Here is a 22,184-nt window from a genome sequence, read left to right as displayed (position 1 = left end):
ACTGAGATAGCGTCATTCCCTTAAACACAAATTTACAAGCCATTGCTGTAAGCATCACACTACATTGAGTGATTTCCTTTTGCTCTATTTATATACCACCAAACACCAACCTAGTACCAAATGACTTAGACAGCCTTGTTCAACAACTGCCCACTCCATACATTCTACTTGGGGATGTTAATGCCATGCCCATAACACTTTATTGGGATCAAACTACATAAGCAACAAGGTCAAAAAGGTTGATTTCATTTCTAGTCACGACTTCTGTCTATATAACACCAAATCACCAGCATATTTACACCCAGGAACGGGTACATACACCTGTATCAATATGACAATTTGTTCTCTTTTGCTACTTTTGGATAAAAATTGGAAGGTCGCTGATGACCTTCACAGTAATGACCACTTTCCAATCTCTTAAGAACACCAATGTTACAACTGATGAAGCAATTCCACAATGGAATTTAAAGAAGGCTGACTGGGCTAAATTTGAAACACTTTGCACAGCTAGGCTTAAGAGAGATACCATTTTAAACAACAATAACCATTTTCAATATTTTACTTCTGTTTTAATCGAGATTGCAGAAGAATCCATTCCCATGTCCTCACCAAACTGTAAAAGAACCCAAAAGCCATGGTTCACCAAAGAACGTAAAGAGGCCATTAGACAATTCAGAGAAGCACTGAAATAATTTAATAATCGTCCAGTGCCTGAAAATTTAACTAAGTACCGTATTGTTCAGGCCAAAGACTCCCACACGATTAAAGAAAGTAGAAGAGCAACATGGAAAAAATATGTTTCAGATTTAAATTCTCATTTCTTTATAAAGAAAGTTTGAAGCACAATTCACAAAATAAATGGAAAGGGAAAACACAATTTTTTCTGACATCTGAAACTAAACAACAAAATTTTTAATTCCAAACATGACATAGTTATTATACTTGCTGATAGTTTCTCTAAAGATTCCTCATTGTCTAATTATTCAGAAGCACTCCAAAGATTAAAAACTCAAGAAAAAAGACTGTTGAAATTCACATTGAATCTTTGAATAAGGCCCATGATAGATCCAATGTTCCTGACGAAATACATTACCAGTTTTTGTCATTAACAGTCCTTCTGGAAATCTTCAATCATTGATTACTGGTAATGTACCAAAAATTTGGAAAGAAGCAACAGTAATACCAGTTCCCAAACCAGGTAAAGATAGCACAGATCCTAACAGCTATCAACCCATTGCTCTGATGAGCTGTATGTGCATAACAATGGAACAAATGATCATTTCTTGGTTTGTATGGTACAATGGAAACTAACAATTTAATTTCTCCTTTCCTAAGTGAGTTTTGATATGGCCGGAGCACCAGTGATCACCTGGTTAGACTGGAAACATTTATTTGCGATGCATTTATCCAGAAGGAACATTTAGTTGATGTTTTCTTTGATTTAGAAAAGGCCATTGACACAACATGGAATTATGGGATACTAAATGACTTGCACGATCTGGGTCTAAAAGGCCGTCTGCTCTCATTCATATCAAACTTTCAGAGAATTCAAGATACGAATGGGCTCCACACTCTCTGATAATGCATGAGGAAGAGATGAGTGTGCCCCAGGGTAGTATTTTACCTGTGACACTGTTCAACATCAAAATCAATAGCATCATTAAGTGTTTAGCTCCTGGTGTGGATTGCCCCTTATACGTTGATGATTTTCTAATGTGTAATCAATCAAAGCACATGCATACAATTGAGTGACAACCACAACAAAATATCAACAAGATTAAAAATTGGGCCAGTACTAACTTTTTCACATTCTCGATTGTGGTGCTGATAGAAAAGTCATTCTCAATTTATATAGAATGTTTATTCACTCCAAACAGAGGGGCCCCGAGTGGCCGAGTGGTCTAAAGCGCTCTCCATTACGAATCACTGCCATCTCACCTCTGTCTGCATGGGTTCGAGTCTCAGATTCAGCCAATGTGGGTATGTGAGAAAGCTTGCCAGTAGCTTCTCGTGGGTCGGTGGTTCTTTCCGGGGGTTTTCCCGGGTTCTTCCTCCACCATTAATACTGGCCGCCATGTATAGCCTATTGTGTGCTGAAAAATGGCGTTAAACCCTACAACAACAACAACAACAACACTCCAAAAAGGACTGTGGTTGCGCTTATGGTTCAGCTAGGGAGGTATATTTGACGATGCTTGACCCAATTCATCAAGGAATAAAACTTCATGCAATCAAGCCAACCCCAGGAGAATGGACACTATCCTACAGAACCATCTGTAGAGAGGACATAGTCATTGCATGAATTCAAATTGGTCATACTAACATAACCCACTCCCACATACTAAATGGTGAAGACCCACCAGAGTGCGTTACTTGCAATGAACCATTCACTGTTAAGCACATTATGACTGTTGCGGCCTCCAGCCTACGCATGATCAGTAATACAATGTGCATGACATGAAGGAACTTTTTGATACAATAAATGTAACTTGTATTATAGGATTCCTGAAAGAAGTAAACATTTATTCTAAACTATAACTTTTATTCCGTCCCTTTTTTTCAATACCTTTTCATCTGTCATCATTAATATACACCATTTACATTCCCCTTTGATTGGGAAGCTTTTTTATTACCGTTACCATCTTGTCATTTTACTCTTTGGTTTTATATTGCTGGCCGATATGAAACCTTTTACCACTTTTAAATGATCTTACATATAACCTTTTGTATGGGGCTAAATAGCCTAATTGTGCTGATGCACTATAAAGATACAATCACTCAATCAATCAATCAATCAATCTTGAAGAGGTTGTCTGAACTAAATGAAAACTTGGGCACTGTGACATTATTTTTACATTTCATTGACTACTTTTATGAATGTTTGTTACACCATTAGTATTTTGGAACCTATTTCACTACACCTGTGTAACTTTGTATTTTGATGAATTTCAAGGAAAGAAGCTCAGTCATACTAAAACTAGGTCAAAGTGAGCTCATTTTCATTTTTGAGATTTTTGTATACCTCCCTCTTTGGCAGGTGTATATAAGAATCCTCATGTATGTTCTTCTGTCCATGAACCCTTCCATTTGGTAGATAATTTTATGAAAATTAGTTTTTAACTCACCAGGTGAAAGACCAAATGAGCTCATGGTATAACCCTGCATCTGTCTTCCATCAAATATTGAACACATGCTTGTAAACACACTAGAGGCTTCATTTCTATCTTCCATCAGGTATTGTCCTGCCATGAACACGTGCTTGTGAACAAACTAGAGGCTTCATTTCTGTCTTCCATCAAGTTTTGTCCTGCCATGAACACATGCTTGTGAACACACTAGAGGCTTCATTTCTGTCTCCAAGTGTGTGTTTGTGATTAGGATTTTTAATGTAGTTTTAACAATTTTTCAGTCATATCACTACGATGTCTGCAGTGTGGCAGTTTTTAGGGACATCTAGCACTGGGGCATCATGCTGCAGACATGTAGCATGATGTCCCACCCAGTCACATTATCCTGACACCAGGCCAACCAGTCCTAACACTAACCTCTTAATTCTGCTCACCTAGCGAGGTAGCTGTTAGTACCATTTTTGTAAGTCTTTGGTATGACTTGGCCTGGGTTCGAACCCATGACCTCCTGCTTCTGAGGTGGATGCTCTAACACACTAAGGCTTTATTTCTGTCTTCCATCAAGTATTGTTCTGCCATGAACACATGCTTGTGAACACACTAGAGACTTCATTTCTGTCTTCCATCAAGTATTGTTCTGCCATGAACACATGCTTGTGAACACACTAGAGAATTCATTTGTCTTCCATCAAGTATTGTCCTGCCATGAACACATTCTTGTGAACACACTAAGGCTTCATTTCTATCTTCATCAAGTATTGTCCTGCCATGAACACTTGCTTGTGAACACACTAAGGCGGCTTCATTTCTGTGTTCCATCAAGTATTGTCCTTCCATGAATACATACTTGTGAACACACTAGTGACTTCATTTCTGTGTTCATCAAGTATTGTCCTTCCATGAATACATACTTGTGAACACACTAGATACTTCATTTCTGTCTTCCATCAAGTATTGTTCTGCCATGAACACATGCTTGTGAACACACTAGAGACTAGATTTCTGATCAGATGTTGATCAGGTTTAGCATATGAGTTTATATTATCAAGATCTGAGATGAGTTTGATAATGTGTGACATTCTGCATACAAATGAGGTGATCCTTCATCTCATTGGTTGAGTTTGTGTATGCTTTAGATTCAGCCACATTTCTGGTATAATTTGATGAGATTTGGTATTTAAGATTATATTGAAATGATCTTGGATGTTTGATGAGGGACATTAACGCATTAATTAGGTAAGCTTGCATCTGATTGGCTGCATTTGTGAGGCCATATGTTTTTATTTAAAATAAGATTTTGGTCAGATTTATTATGTGTTTTTGTATCAGTATCATCCATGCATATTAATGAGGTGGTCATGTATATGATTGTCTGAGCTTGCTACTACACATGAAGCCTATGTTATTTGTGTTCAGATTTGTATCAGATTTTATATGTTAGACTATTCTTTATAGAACTTGCAGAATGTCAGGAGACATTATTCAGAGTTGCTTCATATTTAAACATTTAATGCATATTGTACAGGTACTTTAAAGATTTTTAAAAATATTTTATTCTAAAGCAAGGGAAATAACATATGACAAGCACAAATTAGAATCACAGGTTTGGGTTGTACAGAGTTCTTTCCTTTTACAAGACTAAAGACAGATTTAAATAGCAATTTCAGAACATGAGATGCATAAATTTCAATGGAACAAGATATAAAAACAACAAAATAAGGCATGTTAGAGATTATGTTTTTTAATCTGAGAAAATATGAAATAGTAATATAACAACTAACACTAAGTTAATAATTGTGGATCAAGAGGTTTTTACTAAAGAGCTTTGTTTAAATACAATTTTACATTTGCTACTAATACCATATTAAAGTACTTGAAAAATTAAAAAAAATTATTAATTTTTATTTATGTCATCAAATTTATTGTACATTATTTTAAGGCATTTACATATGTTCAGAACCATCACTCAAAAATTATTTCAAATATATATTTTGTATTTTACCTATGAAAATAAATACAAATACCTTAATATTCTTTTAATTTGAAACGTGTATTGCCCCAGATAGTGTGATTTCAAGGTTAATTATGTACAATAAATAACATGTTCATATCAATGTATATTCAAAGATATTCTTCAGAACTATTTTGGATACAGAGGACATTCAGTTGAATAGATTGGCAACAACACATCTGGTGCTTAAGTAGAGAAAAAAGAAAAAAAAGAATGAAGTACCAGTAGAAAAATGAGGGAAGAAATTCTTACAAAGGAAACAATATGTACCATTGGAATGAGTAACAGAACAGCAGTAATATTTATCATATAATATAGCAAATGTAAATTGCATACTTTTGTGAAAGTTGATATATCTAATAAACCAAGTCATTCATTCATAAACCAATATTGGTCTCCAATCTCTCCATTAATTCTCAAAATCACTTTTCTTATCATACATAGAAGTGGAGCATGTTTCCATATTATAAAAGCATCTATTGTATTTAGTTTCTTGTAAGTCGAGTCCAGCTGCAAAATAAACACCCAGACCTGCTGGCATATAATGTACCATCATATCCAAGTCCGTATAGTTTGTTAGGAGTAATCAGTAGAACAAACAATATAGACAGTTATGTGCAAACTAAACAGACCCAGATCTGCTGTCATATAATGTGCTTGCATATCCAAGTCTTTGCAGTTTGTTAGGAGTAATCAGTAGAACAAACAACATAGACAGTGACATGCAAGCACATTATGCAATGGCAGATCAGAGGCTTTGATGTTTGCAGTTTGACTTATAAGTGAAAATACAGTTATAAATTCAACAAATCCTCATATATTTAATTTTCTAGATTTTATTTTTCAAAGTATAAGTTTTGCTGCAAGCATTATACTTTTAGTAGAATATCGATACTGCTGTCTAAAATTTCTTTTCCAAGTAAAATTTGTCTTTATGTTACAACCATACTAGTTAAAACTTTTGGGGAACTCCAGGTAATTACTTGCTTAAAAAAAATTCTTACTCCTTCCTAAAATTAGAGCTGTATGGTTTCTCTAACAGAATTCTAACAAGAGCGATCATTTATCTGCTATCTAGGTTGTTTTTAAAAAAGTGTTGCCAGAATTCTGGTGTAAATCTAAACTACAACCAAAGTAGTTTTAGTAATTTTACTGACTTTACAAGTCCTTGAGTAAATTTTTGGCCATTTTCATTTGCATGAACAATTTAAGCCATGCATACTTTTCCATTTCTTTATGCTGTTAGGTTTATGTTTGATTTAATTCTTTTAGCTCTTACAATACATAATGTTTTCTTTCTAATAATTTTCAACTGCTACTTTTTTCATCAAGTAATTTAGAATTATTCTAATAGTTTGTTTCCAAAGAACACATTTTTGTGAGAAGATCTTGTTCCTATGATTGTTTATTATGATTGTTTATTCCTTTGTCTAAAGCTAGCATTATATAATATATATATATATATATATATATATATATATATATATATATATATATATATATATATATATATATATATATATATATATATATATATATATATATATATATTTGGCTCACATTTTCATCTGAATTGTATCCAAAAATAGATGCAATTTATTTCAACAGTAGATAAATCTTTCAAATCAGTAATCCACTGACAATATTGAGCTTACATATGGCCCTGATGCAGTGATAATTTTGAGTTTTTATTTTAATTACATTATTAATCTTCCAAAATTTAATTCATGCCAAAGACTTATAAAAATGGTACTTACAGCTGCCTTACTAGGAGTTCAGCATTAAGAGGTTAGTGTCAGGCTAATGTGACTGGGAGGGACATGATGCCACATGTCTGCGGCATGATGCCCCAGTGCTAAACATCACTCTAAACTGCCATACTGCAGACATCATATCAATAGGACTGAAAGATTGTTAAAGCTTTGTTAAAATTCCAAATCACACACACACAAAAATTTAATTACCAAGAGAAAAGAAACTCATGGCCTAAAAAATTCAACTGTTTAGATATATAATTCAGGTGAGTGCTCTCAGGTCCACTTGGGTCTCTCTATAGTTCACCAGGTTGTAAGACCAAATGAACATAAGATACAACCTGCATCCATTGTGCATCATGTGGAGTGTAAAATCTATCTATCAATAGTTGTTTAATTACCATCCATATTTATCATCTATTTTTTATCAGTCTTGGAATATGGGGTTACATCATTGAAACTTCAGACAAGTTTGCTAATAAACGAGATTGAGGCATAACATGGAGGGGATCTTACACATGGTTGCCTGAGCTTGTTACCACTTTGCATACTATAGTTTTGATCTGACTTTGATCAAACTTGTAACATAGTCACTTATACACCTGTCCCTGGTTTTTACTCACGCACAATGGGGTCCACAAACAGACCACAGCATTACCAAGAGTGTGAGTTACTGAAGAACCTCAGAAAAATTAAAAAAGGAATAGGCATCAACAGTGAGAGGAGAGTGCAGATGCAAATGCTGGAATAGCGTTGGTACTAATTGTCAATAAATAGCTTTATGGAATGTTTTTCAGTTATTTGTATAAATTATCTTTATTTTCAAGATAGCCACAATTCCTAAAAGATTGTTAAAGACATTACTCCTAGATGTTTCAGTACGCTTCACATGCAGTGAAAGGAATGTGTATAATGTCACTGGTTTTTGCATGTGAATGTAGCCATTCTAGTGTTATTGTTGATTCAAAACAAAACTAGATTTTCTTTTAAAAGCAATGCCTATTCATTTTAGAAACATCGAACTTTTTTTTTTTGTAAGATCAGTGAAATTATGATGCTATGATTTCATTTCAAGTAATTGCAAAAAATTTATTCTTGTTGAGCAAACCTTGGAGTTTGTTCAGGAATTTTACACAATTTTTAACTCCTACTAAACTCAATCTATGAACCAAAGCTTTTCATGTATCAAGTGTTTTACTTTATCTTCCTAGCCTTGGTTACATTCATGAATGAGATAGATAAACCACTGCTTAACATTTGGATACCTTTTGTTCTATTGGTCAATTTAAATGAGTTGACACACAACGGTGACTGCTTGTTCTTGTGCAGGTAGGATTTGCATATCTTTGGACACTTTTATTCTTCTTACTTTAACTTAATGCAAAAGATGTAATAATGTGATAATATAATTCATATTTATTGAATGTAACAATGCAACAAATAGTTTCACAAGTTGGAGATAAAAACACAGTTGAAGCTTAATTTGGTTCTCACATTGCATCTGATTGGTTGAACTTGTTATTACTGTGAAGGCCACATTTCAAATCTGACTTAATCAAATCTGAAATGTATAATTATATCATCAAAATCTGGAACAAGTCTGATAATGAACGGATGCTAATGAGTTTGCAGCTACTAAGGAAACCATGTTTGTCATCAGATTTTGATCAAACTTGAAATGTGAGCTTTTATGTTGTATGTTTAATAATGACAGAAACCAATGCATTTTAATGAGATGAATTCACATCTGAATGGCTGAACTTGTTACCACTTTTAAAGTCCTACTTTAGATCTTTGATCTAAATTGGAATATGGGTGTATACCTTGGACGAGTTTGATAATGAGCATGATCTAGCTACTCATTAATGAGGTGATCTTGCATCTGATTGGCTGAGCTTGTTACCACTCTGGAATTTTGGATCTGATGAAACTGCAAGTATAGGCTTGTACAATCAATAAAGGCTTGTACAATCAATATAGGCTTGTACAATCAATATAGGCTTGTACAATCAATATAGGCTTGTACAATAGGCTTGTACAATCAATACTAAGACTTGTACAATCAATATAGGCTTGTACAATCAATGTAGGTTTGTACAATCAAGATCACAAATGCATTGGATAATGAACAGGATCTACGTATATTAATGAAGTGATTTTGCTTGTGGTTGACTAAGCAGCTTTGGAGGGTATTAAAGCTTTTTCAGGTAATGGTGCCGACCCGTTTCTTGCTCTTTGGTGTTCTTTCATTTTGGTACAAAAATATCACAAAGACAATTTACCGACAGCTGTTCCTTTTAAATGTTGGGGCAGTTTAATGCCTTGATCATCTGAGTGCTTAAAGAGTTCATATGAAAATTTTACAGCACAAAAAATTACATCTGTTGGTAATATCTTCATATTATATGTGCCTTTCCTGGGTCCCAAGTATGTCTTTTTTTTTAAACATTCATGAATTGACAACATTAAAATGCAAGTAATAATTGTATTTATTGATGCAAATTTTGATAGTGCATTTCTTTTTCAGGTGATGAAGTATTTGATTTATACCCTGGACACTGGGTCTTTTGCCCATACTGCGGTAAGTCATGCCCATACTGCAGTAAGTCATGTTTGAAGTAAATCATGATTACTCTACAGCTGTAATCATGAAAATTTGTAAATACATCAACCATTATTTTTGGTTGAAATAAATTAGATACACTCTGCTAAATAAAAAGTTGTCAAATATAATTTAATATCATAACTTTGGATTTAAATTAAACAGTCTGTCATAAATAGTGGATAATAATTTTGAAACAACTTAAGCTTATTAGCCTATATCAACAAGGAAATAATTGATATAAAGACATATACATTAATTTCCGAATTTGTCATAACCCAAATAGCTTCATTCATTGCTGATGAACTTCAGGGAAAAGGAGCTGGCTAAGAATATAGAGTTTATACATGTAAATGACTTAGTTTAGTTTACTTCTTTAATGGTTTCATGAATAGGTAAACCTGTAAATGAACAGGCATGTGACTCTCATTGATGCAGGAACTACCTGTTCCAATTAAATGATATATTTTCGCATCTTTGCCTACAATGTGACAGTGCAACACAAGTTGACAAGTATTGGTTATAGTGTACATTACAGAACATTAAGCGTCAGATTGATTTACTGATAATATTTGTAACAATTTCTTTCAACTACAGTGATACCCACAGACAGCATTTTTAACAGACCCTTTGACTGGTAACACATATTTCTTTAAAGAAATACCTTTTACAGTTTGTAAGCCACTTCAGTTTCTCAGTTATTGTAGTTCTTTTAAAAGCATCTTATGCATGTGTTAGTGAGTAGTTCTGTTCCATTATGGATTTTTTCAAACTGTACTTATCTTTAGCAATTGGAAACATAATCAGAACAGTCCTATGTTTTACTGAAACGGTCAGAGAAATTCAAATAAGATATGTCTAACACAAACTGTCAAAGGGGCCCCAAGTGGCTGAGTGGTCTAAAGCACTCTCCATTATGGATCACTTCCTTCTCACCTCTGTCTGCATGGGTTCAGGTCTCGGATTTGGCCAATGTGGGTATGTGAGAAAGCTTGCCAGTAGCTTCTTGTGGGTCAGTGGTTCTTTCTGGGTTTTCCCAGGTTCATCCTCCACCATTAATACTGGCTGCCATGTATAGCCTGTTGTGTGCTGAAAAATGGCATTAAACCCAACAGCAACAACACAACAGCAAACTGTCAGATATATTCAACCAAGATATTTCTAATAGATACTGTCAGATATGTTCAACCAAGATATTTCTAATAGATACTGTCAGATATATTCAGCAAAGACATGTCTAATACAAACTGTCAGAGATATTCAAACAAGACATTTAATAACTACTTTGGTATATTCAACCAAGTCTGATACAACTGTCAGATATATTTAATCAAGACATAGCTAATACAAACTGTCTGAAATATTCAATGAGACATATGTAATACGTTCTGTCAGTGATATTAAACCAAGATATATGTAATACGAACTGTTAGATATATTCCACATGTCTATAATACCAGGTGTGTAATACCAACTGTCATATATAAATGACATGTCCAATACAAACTGTCAGAAATTTCAACTAAGATATGTCTAATATAAACTGTCAGAGATATTATCCAAGTCATGTGTAATACAAACTGTCAGATATTACCCAAGTCATGTGTAATACAAACTGTCAGATATTACCCAAGTCATGTGTAATATGAACTGTCAGAGATATTCAACCAAGTCATGTGTAATACAAACTGTCAGAGATATTTAACCAAGTCATGTGTAATACAAACTGTCAGAGATATTCAACCAAGTCATGTGTAGTACAAACTGTCACAGATGTTCAACCAAATCATGTGTAATACAAACTGTCAGAGATATTCAACCAAGTCATGTGTAATACAAACTGTCAGATATATTCAACCAAGATATTTCTAATAGATACTGTCATATATTGAACAAAGATATTTCTAATAGATACTGTCAGAGATATTCAAACAAGACGTTTAATACCGACTCTCATATATTCAACCAAGTCTGATACAACTGTCAGATATATTCAGTCAAGACATAGCTAATACAAACTGTCTTGAGATATTCAACCAAGACATATGTAATATATACTGTCAGTGATATTAAACCAAGATATATGTAATACAAACTGTCAGAGATATTCCACCCGTTGTTGGCATCCATTAGTCTCAAGAGACGATGGAACTGCACCCATGAGAGATGTCCTGGTTGGTGGTTGTGCAGCGTCTGCTGTGGCTAAGTGGTCCAATGCGGGAGTGGCAGTCCCTGCTGCACTTGAAGGTTGTGTCAGGTGTTGGTTGGACCTGCTTCTTCTTCCTCTGCGATCGTCTTTCATCAGCTAGCAAGCGTTGCTTGTCCTCTCCGGCTTTCAGACCAGTGATCAGAGCATGTCGCCAGCTTGATCTGTCTAGAGCGAGCTCTTCCCAGGTGTTGACATCGATATCAAGGGCTTTCATGTCATGCTTACAGACATCCTTGAAGCAGAGATCTGGCCATCCGATTGACCTTTTGCCAGAGGCGAGTTCCAAATAAAGAATGTCTTTGGGGATCCGTCTGTCACACATCCGACATACATGGCCCAGCCATCTGATGCGGCGTTGGCGGAGGAGTGTGATCATGCTGGGAATCTTGGCACGCTCGAGCACCTCGTTGTTTGTTACTCGATTGCTCCAGGTGATTCCGAGTATGCGTCGGAGGCATCGCATGTGAAAGGCGCTCAGTCTTTTCTCTTGTGAGGCATACAGAGTCCAGGTTTCACTGGCGTACATGAGAGTGCTTAGCACGCATGAACGGTACACGGTGATCTTAGTGTTCATGGTCAGCATGCTGTTGTTCCACACTCTCTGCGACAACCTGGAGAGAGTTGTTGATGCCTTTCCGATCCGCTTGTTGAGCTCAGCATTGAGCAAGAGGTTTTTGGTGATGGTAGAGCCGAGGTACATGAACTGACTCACCACCTCAAGTTCGTAGTTGTTGATGATGATGCTTGGGAAGTCCGCGTCCTGAACCATCACATTTGTTTTCTTTAGGCTTATGGTCAACCCAAACTCATCGCAAGCTTTAGCAAAGCGGGCCATCAGGCGCTGAAGCTCAGCTTCTGTGTGGGTGGCTAGAGCAGCATCGTCTGCGAAGAGCATGTCCCTGATGGTTACTTCATGCACTTTGCTCTTTGCCTTCAGTCGTGCCAGGTTGAACAGTCTGCCGTCTGATCGTGTGTGCAGGTAAATCCCTTCTGTGGATGTTCCAAAGGCGTGCTTTAGCAGGACTGCGAAGAAGATGCCGAAGAGCGTGGGGGCAAGAACACAGCCCTGTTTAACTCCACTGCGGATGTTAAAGGGGTCGGATGTTGAGCCATTGTACTGCACTGTGCCTTTCATGTCATCGTGGAAGGACTGGATCATGCTTAGCAGCTTTGGAGGGCAACCAATTTTCACCAGGATTGTGAAGAGTCCGTCTCTGCTGACCAGATCGAATGCCTTGGTGAGGTCTATAAAGGCCAGGAAGAGGGGTCTGTGTTGTTCTCTGCATTTTTCCTGCAGTTGCCTGACAGAGAAGATCATGTTGATTGTGGACCTCTCTGCGTGGAACCCGCACTGCGACTCTGGGTAAACTCTGTCAGCAAGCGTCTGCAGTCTATTCAGGATGACGTGTGCGAAAACTTTACCCATGATGTTGAGAAGTGATATGCCCCAGCAGTTGTTGCAGTCTCTTCTGTCGCCCTTGTTCTTGTACAGGGTTATGATGTTATCATCTCTCATGTCCTGAGGCACTGCACCCTCATCCCAGCACTGGCAGAGGAGGTCATGCAGGTGTGTGAGCAGCATGCTACATCCACACTTGATTAGTTCTGCTGTGATGCCATCCTTCCCTGGGGCTTTACCTAGGGACAGTTTCTCCAAGGCCTTCTTTAGTTCGTCTACAGTAGGTTTCTTATCCAGTTCGGCCATGAGAGGGAGGTTTTCAATGGCGTTGAGGGCATCATTGGTCATGTGGTTCTCTTTGGAGTACAGTTCGGAGTAGTATTCCACCCAATGCTCCATCTACTTGCCCTTGTTGTGGATGGTATCGCCTGTGGCAGACTTCAGTGGTGCTGTCAGTTTCTTCGTGGGACCCATTGCTTTCTTTATGCCATCGTACATGCCTCTGATGTTTCCAATATCTGCTGCTGACTGGATACTCTGACAGAGCTGAAGCCAGTATTCATTGGCACACTGCTGTGCTAATTTCTGCACTTTGCTTCTGGTAGACCTGTATGCCTGTAGTGTCTTCTGACAGGGGCATTGCTTGTATTGCACGTGAGCACTGCAATGCTCTTCTATGGCTGGCATGAGTGTGGCAGAGTTAGCCTCAAACCCTTATTCTTTGATTGCTTCTTACCAAAGATCCATGTGGCTGTGCTGTATACAGTCTTTCTGATGTGATCCCATCTTTCTTTGGCACTGCCGTTGGGGGGTTCTGAGTCAAACGTCTTGGAAAGAGCATAGGTGAATTCCTCAGCCTTGTCTGGATATGATGTCTTGCTCACATCAATACGTGGTTGACCCTCTTGCCTAGAACAGTGGATCTTCTTTGGCTGAAGCTTCATTTTGCAGCATACCAGCAAGTGGTCAGTGTCACAGTCAGCACTGTGGAAGGTACGGGTAAGAAGCACACCCTTCATGGCTGACCGTCTTGTAATGATCAAGTCCAGCTGGTGCCAGTGTTTAGACTGGGGATGCCTCCAAGACACTTTGTACTGTGGCTTTGTCTGAAAGAATGAATTGGTGATGCTGAGTTCATGCTATGAGCACATCTCTAGAAGGCACTGCCCATTCTCATTCATCTTCCCAACGCCAAACTTGCCAAGACAAGAGGGCCAAGAGTCATGATCGGCACCCACCCTAGCATTGAAGTCGCCCATTAAAATCAAGTTCACTTCCTTGGGAATTTTGTTGATGAGCGAGTTTAACTCATCATAAAACTCGTCCTTGGTATCTGTGGAGGATCTTAGTGTGGGAGCGTAAACGCTGATCAGGTTGACAGGCCCGTTTGAGGTGTGGAGGCGGAGGGATAGCAGTCTTCCATTTCCTTGTTGGCAGGGTTCTATCATCCACAGCAGAAGGTTCCTGACAGCGAATCCAACACCAAACTCTCTGGCTTCATCTGCACTCTTTCCTTGCCAGAAGAATGTGTAGTTCTTTTCTCTGAGGGACCCAGAATCTGGTAGTCATGTCTCCTGTAGTGAGGCGATGTCAACCTGGAGCCTTGCAAGTTCATCGTTGATGACTGAAGTCTTACAAACATCACTGATTGTCTGGAGTTCATCTGAAAGCCCAGTCAGCATGGTCCGGACATTCCAGGTACCTAGCTTGAGGATTGAAGTCTTCTTTTTTATTTTTATTTTGTTATTTCTTGGTGCAGTAGTTGCAGTCCGCTTGTCAGGTACTCGCGTACCTTAAGCCTTACGCACCCAGCAAGGCAGGCAAACTGTGGCGGGATGGCACCTTATTGGTTGGGGGCTGGCGGTAGCTGTCCAGTGAAACATGTTGGTCTGTCCCACCATCAGAAGCAACCCCTGGCGTCTGGCTCTACACCAATCGAGCAGTGACTTATAACCAGTAAACTGCTGCTTCCCGTGTTGTGTCGACGCTATGGAGCGAAGCTGGAGTGTCCTCTCCAGGGCACAAGCCTGGGCAGGGTGATATTGAGAATCAACTGTTGCCTATGCAGATGATCCCCCTTCTCCATGCAGCTGATGGATCCAAGGGAAAGGACAAGCCGAAACATCATGGCACCAGCTGCGTCACAGGAGTTGCCGAGATGACAGTGAAATCAATGCCAAGTCGCCTTAGGGACTCCGTCTCCAGATTTTCAGTTGGGGTTTACTCCCTTAGCCTTTCCCATGAGAGGGTATAGTCACAAGGCAGCGAAGGTTTGAAATCGGAGTTTACCTTCTCCTAGATGGGCAACCACCCAAGGTTAACGAGCTCAATCTGCCCGAAGCATCTGGTTTTGAGGCGCCAGAAGCTTGCCTGTCATCCCTTCTCCAGTCAGTTTAAACAGGTTCCGCCACTCGTCAAGGCCTGGAGCTGGATTTGGTTGTCAGAGGCTCTATCAGATGCAAGCCATTGGGAGATTTCCAAGGGAAGTGGGTGCTTATCTCCCACATCCGCCCCCGGTGATGACAACCCTTGAAACCCTATATTCCACCAAGTCATGTGTAATACATACTGTCAGAGATATTCAGTCAAGTCATGTGTAATACAGAGATATTCAAACAAGACATGTCTAATACAAACTGTCAGATATATTCCACCAAGTCATGTGTAATACATGCTGTCAGATATTCAATCGAGTCATGTGTAATACAAACTGTCAGATATTCAACCATGTCATGTATAATACAAACTGTCAGAGATATTCAACCAAGTCATGTGTAATACAGAGATATTCAACCAAGTCATGTGTAATACAAACTGTCAGAGATATTCATTCAAGACATGTCAAATACAAACTGAATTCTAGCTGTTGTGTACAATAATGTAAAGTATATACCAAATGTGAAAAATTATATTTGACACTAAATAAATAAGTGATTTTAAAATTCAAAATATCAAGCCTGGAACATATGCACAGGCATCTGTGAACACATAAATATATATAAAATATAAAATATCATCATGTGTGGAAAAATTCAATTGTGAAAATGATGCAAAAGTACAGAAAAGCAGACCTTAAATTTGGAGTATCATCAGCATCTCTTTGGCGAAAGATATTGCTTAGATAGACAGGAATGGCTTTTCTGACTACTGTATACATCAATTTGGCCTTTCTAAGAAATATTCTTTCATTTATTAAAATCTTTATATTATTCATTGCATCCTGAATATTGTCTATACATTGATCTAGAATTATATGGCATGCCCTCTTTTGGAGTCTTAAAAGGTTTGTTATGTTTGAATTAGAGGTATTACCCCAAATTACATTACAGTAGTCCAGATATGGCTGAATATAACTTTTATAAAAGATGACCCTATTACTGAAGAGGAATGTATGTTTTGATTTTCTTAAGTAGCCAGATATAAGAATTAACCTGTTTTGAAACATGTTTAATGTGAATAGCCTAAGTAAGATTGTTATCTATGAATACACTAAGAATTTTATCATGAGAGGTCCTATTAGGGCTCACATTGTCAAATAGAACCTGGAGTTTCCTAGCTTGTTCTTGTTGGATGACCTTAACATTAGCATATGCAATGCAAGCCATGATTGTTTTTAAAATCTTTTAGTAATACCTTTAAAGATTTTTTACTGTAGAGATTTTTACTTTTGTTGTATAAATACACAGGTATACAGTTACTGCTTTGAAGAGTATGTGGACACCCTGTGTACGTTGCTACGGCTAATGAACCCTTACTGTGGTGGAAGCTGCGAGTACATTGTTAGTGGAGCTAAACTACTTCACAATGCCTGCTGTGTTGGATTGGACTGCAAAATTCAAATGGGAGAAATGGGTATCATACAAGTAAATTCAAATTTTTATTTATTGACCTGCCCCAGCAAACGATGAAATGTATTATGTTATGATTTCCAGCTCTCTTTTATCAATTTCATTTCTGCACAATAATTCACATTGTCCAGCAGCATCTGCAGTTACAAACTCAGTGGATGGCTTGTACTTGGGTTAAGAAAGAAGACTATAAATGCTTTGGTCAAATGTGCAAAATCAAGGTCAAGGTGACAACAAGAATGTTTGTTTTGGTTTTTGCACAATAACTCAGGTTGTCTACCATCTACAGTTACAGAACTTTTTGGATAACTTGCACTTGGAGGTAAGGAAAAACCCATTGATTTGGAGGTTCAAAGCGACAAAGATCGAGCCACTGACTGAAATAGGAACAATAGTTTCCACACAATAACGAGTTCTCCACCATCTAGAGTTACCAGACTTTGTGAATGACTTGCACTTTAGAATTTGGTGAGTTAAAAGGTAAAGGTCACTGACTGAAAGAAGAAAAATGGTCTCTGCACAGTAACTCAGGTTTCCCACCATTTACAGTTACCAAATTGTGGATGCCACATAGTTGGGGTAAGGAAGAAGCTTATTGATTTTAAGGTGAAAGTTCAAGGTCATTGGTGGAAAGACAAATGGTTCTGCACAATAAATTAGGTAGTCTGCCATCAACAATTATGAAACTTTGTGTCTTACACTTGTAACATTAGTTCTACATCACATGTTTGGATTGAACCTTCTGGATAGCTTGCACTTGGCATAAGGAGCAAGTTGATTAGTTTTTTAAATGGTCAAAAGGTAAGATGTCAAGGTCACTGACTGAAAGAAGAAAAATCGTCTTTGGATTAGAACTTTAGTGTAAGACCATGTTGCTCAGATAGGAATGGTTTTGTGGAATAACTTCTGTTCTGGTGTGAATTCCTTAACCAAACTTGTGGATGTCTTGCACTTACGCTAATAAGGAACCATATATATTGTGTGGTCTAAAGGTCAGAGGTCCTGATCCTAGAAAGCCTAGTAAGCAAATAATGGTTTCTGCACTGTAAGTTTATTTCAAGACACACCTTGAACAAAAGTCAAGATCAATGAGACCAATTGGTCACTAATCTCCTTCACAAAGATGTCATACTAGTGCATACACACAAAACGACTTGATCTTGCTAAATGTTTGGACTTTTTTTCTTCTTCACTGAAATCCTGTTTTCATGAAATGGGCAAAAACTGCCCAACTTAGAAAAAATTTGGTAGGCATCATTGTATCCATATGTAGATCACCTAAATAATTTTAAGGTCATTATACCAATTCTTTCAGGGTATTTTATATATATTTTTGAACTTTGGGGATGTCACTGTCTTGTTAACAGGATTTTAAAAAATCAGCAAATTATTAACTCTAAAATACTTCACCCACAAAATAGCAAACTGTATAAATTTAACTTTAAATTTTGCATATTTCCTGTTGATGAATGAGATTGAATATTATAGATATTTGATGTGTGTGGGCTGATCTTAGGATAAAACAACAGTAATTAATTAATTGGACAACAGCCATAAAAAGGGAAGATTATGTCTTTCTGTTTTTCTAGGCATCTTTTACTTTTGTTCGATTAAAACACTTTAACTGATAAAATCATGTTTTTTTCAGAGGTTGCTGGAGAATGCATTAAATGTGACAGATTTCTTGTTTATGCAGTTACAACAACCACTTTTGTACATTTCACACCATATGTTTCCATATCTGTCCATGTTGTGGTGGATTCTGTTTCATCTGACAGGTATCTATCATAGAAATATTTCCAAAGATGACCATACATATACAAGAAATATAAGACTGGTGGCTGTTGATACAGATTGATATTGGTTAAATCCTGATAAAAGTTACAAAACTGGGAGACACTTTGAGCCTGAGGTTTCGTTGGTCATAAAGTAGAATGGTGTTCAAGCATTCAGGTACATCTGTCCCTCTATAACTCATGCATAATGGGAACCACACAAATATACTGTAATCTAAGCAAGGGCATCAAGTTACTGAGGGACCTCAAAACAATTAAGAAAGGGACCCATACCAAATTTTCCAGGCAGACTTAAGGCAGATTTCAGACAGAAATTTTAAGCATTTTCTGCCTAAACTGCTCATATTAAAGCTGTTACAAACATCATGATTTAATTACACTGATTTTACTCAGAATTCTAATACAACATTAATAGTTTGCTAATATAAACATAATATCTCTCATGACATTGAAAGATAGTGGGCCTTTAATGTTCTCTGCAAAGATATGGCCATCTTTGATAGACATGGATATCTAGCTTAGATGACTTTCAAGCAGACTTTAGGTGCATTTAGAGCAGAATTTTAGGTGAAATATTTAAATTAGATGTCCTAAGCTTCCACTTTAAACAAAAAAAAAAGGCATCTAAGATTTCCAACTGAAATAAAAATCCACCTGAAATAAAATCCTGTTTGAGATTTCTGCCTGAAATAAAATCCCACCTGAGATTTCCACCTGAAATAAAAATCTGCCTGAGGTTTCCACCTTTAAAAAAAGCTGCCTTAAATGTTCCCTTAAAAATCATCCTATAAAAACTCTGCTTTAGATTTCTATTAAACAACCTAATGATGCTTAAGAATTATTGGGAATTCATGATAAATAAAACAATTTTAAAAATGGATCATAACTTGTTTTGACAAACATTATCTAAAAAGATTTAGGTTTTTCTTGTCCTCATCATTTATGTCTTTTTCATTTCAATGAAAGTTTGGTGAGGTTTCACAAATATTTTGTCCAAAACTTTCACTGAAATTCCAGCGAGATCTCACTAAAGTTTCGCTGAAAATTTTGTGAGATTTCACAGAAATGTTGACCAAAACTTTAACTGAAATGTTGGCAAGATCTCATTTAAATTTCATTGAAAGTGGGTGAGATTTTAATAAACTTTGGTGAGATTTCACAGATGTTTTGACCATTATATAATATTTTACTGAAGTTTCAGTAATTTTTTACAGTATTTCAAAAGGTTTCAAATAAAATAATGGCTATGAATTATACAGCTCTTTATTAACCACTGTAATAAAACGAAATTATACAGCAGTGATAATAATGTTATAGTATATGACATCCAACAACAATATGTTATATGACATCCACAAGATATGGGAGTTGTACTGCAGACTTGACTTACGAATGCACAAGCTAATTGATCTGTTGTAATTGCTTGAATGAGCCCTCAAGCAATAAGCAGCTGTGACAAACGTTTGTCATGATATAATTACACTGATTTTACTCAGAATTCTAATACAACAATAATATTTTGCTAACATAAACATATCTCTCATGATAGTGAAAGATTGTGGGCCTTGAAAGTTCTCTGTAAAGATATGGCCATCTTTGATAGACATGGATATCTGGCAACAATATCAACACTTTCCTATTGGTGATCTATGCATTGTCCCTTGTTAAATTCTGGAAGTGAATCAGTTTAGAGTTACATCCTGGTTCAGATCTGTCTCATTCAACATGTTAGCCGCTACTATTGAGCTGGAAATAGTTGAGATATTTATTGCAGAAATTGCAAAATGCTGGTCCTGGTGTTAAGTTTCTTACAGATTGACCAGTTATGTTCCCATGGTCTTTGCATTCAAGCCATTCTCATTTCTGCACATTTTTCAGCTGGTTATTCAAACTTGTGTCCCGTTTGAAAATTTGAAATGTAATGCTTGGTAAGCATGCTGATTCCCATCAGTTTCCATTACGCGAAGATTCATTGGGCAGGTACAAACTTTTGAACAATCAGAAAGCTCTTCACAGCAATCATCTGTTAGCCCTTTACCTCATAGAGCATAGTGACAAAGTGCAGTGCGCTATAAATAGAACACCTGTTACCTAGTCGACCACATACGCATAGGCCTGCCTGTGAACTGTTAAGCAGTGTAGTGTATGTTATGTTTAACAGCAATTTTAACCATTTTACATTTTTGGTACACATCTATTATATGTGGAAAAATTTAAGAGTAAAGCCCGATTGTTATAGCTGTGTAATTATTTTTCATGAAAGAATTTTTTATGTGCTTTAAAATCTTGAGAGAACTCATTCACCATCATGTTGGCGAGGCCGCGTAACTAGCTGTAGCTGCCATTTCCCATACTCTAAATTTACATGTTTTTCATCTGCGCCTACACCACTAAGTCATCTGAATTTGATAATTTATAAAAACTAATTGCTGCCTACATCAATATCAGAGCCTTTACCTAAGTTATTGAATCTTTCATAGTTGTGATTCTAATCATGAAAACTTCGTAAGTACTGAATGAAATCTATGACCACCATTTTGGAGAGTGGAGATTACGACCCAGTTACTTTAAATAGCAGATATCGACCAGTGCATAAACAGTGACCACGTGATCTGATGTAATTGTCATTCACAGAAATGAATGTAGTGTCTAATAGGGGGGTTTTCCCCGAAGTTGGTGCTATGAAAACCAGCTCAAAATGGCTGATGTTTACAGCAGGCATCAAAAGGCGTTTCCATGCAAATGGAGTAGAGGCTTCAAAAGCCGCTTGCATGCGAATGGAGTACAGGCATCCAAAGATGCTTGCATGAGGTAAAGGGTTAAATATACAAAAGATTCTACACCAGTCAGGCTAATTCTCACACTTTTAACCCCATCAGTCCATACAGGAATGAGTTCAATTTCATCCATGTTAAATAATATACTAAAGAAATACTTATTATAAGGATTGTTTTAAAATGGAACAGGACAGATCCTATTCAAAAAGAAGTGTCTGAAATATGAAAAACAAAGGTCCATATAGAGGAAAATCAGATTCAGGTCCTGAGAAAAGTGGAATCATGCTTTAATATGGAAAACAGTCTTATTGTCTGAGGGCAGTTAAATCTGATTCAAGTTAAACAAAAAAAAAAAGAAAAATAACAAGGAAAGATGTGGAAAAAAGTTTTTTTTCCCACAATGAACTATAAAATTAGAGCTATCAGAAACAGGAAATATAAATTTTGCTGAAAATCATTCAGAATGTACAAGAAACAAAAAATAAATTATATTAAAATGGAATAAAAGTTAGTTTTTGTATTGGTAAAGTAATGTTTCTTAGTGATATTTTCCTTGATATATCAGTGATATTACAATCACAAAACCTACATTTTGGCAAATCTCAGAGAAGTTTAAATCTCAAATTCTCGCTGATATTTTCAGAAATTTTGGTAAAATCT

At 36.7% G+C, this 22,184-nt stretch overlaps 1 protein-coding gene across 2 annotated transcripts in view; it reads left to right on the top strand.

Moving 5' to 3' along the window:
- Positions 1 to 22,184, top strand: part of LOC149805807 (protein zer-1 homolog) — an 86,637-nt gene that overhangs the window by 29,731 nt on the left and 34,722 nt on the right. For both annotated transcript variants that reach the window (XM_089950508.1, XM_089950507.1), the window contains exons 7-9: positions 9,421 to 9,474; positions 16,790 to 16,966; positions 18,600 to 18,729. In XM_089950508.1, coding sequence (XP_089806634.1) covers positions 9,421 to 9,474; positions 16,790 to 16,966; positions 18,600 to 18,729 — 361 coding nt within the window. The remainder of the gene's footprint in view (positions 1 to 9,420; positions 9,475 to 16,789; positions 16,967 to 18,599; positions 18,730 to 22,184) is intronic.

The sequence above is a fragment of the Sinohyriopsis cumingii genome, chromosome 2 (assembly GCF_028554795.1).
Source record: "Sinohyriopsis cumingii isolate HCF-2022 chromosome 2, ASM2855479v2, whole genome shotgun sequence".
NCBI lineage: Eukaryota > Metazoa > Mollusca > Bivalvia > Unionida > Unionidae > Sinohyriopsis > Sinohyriopsis cumingii.
The sequence above is the reverse complement of the archived record's forward strand: the minus strand, read 5'-3'. Positions and strand labels throughout refer to the sequence as shown.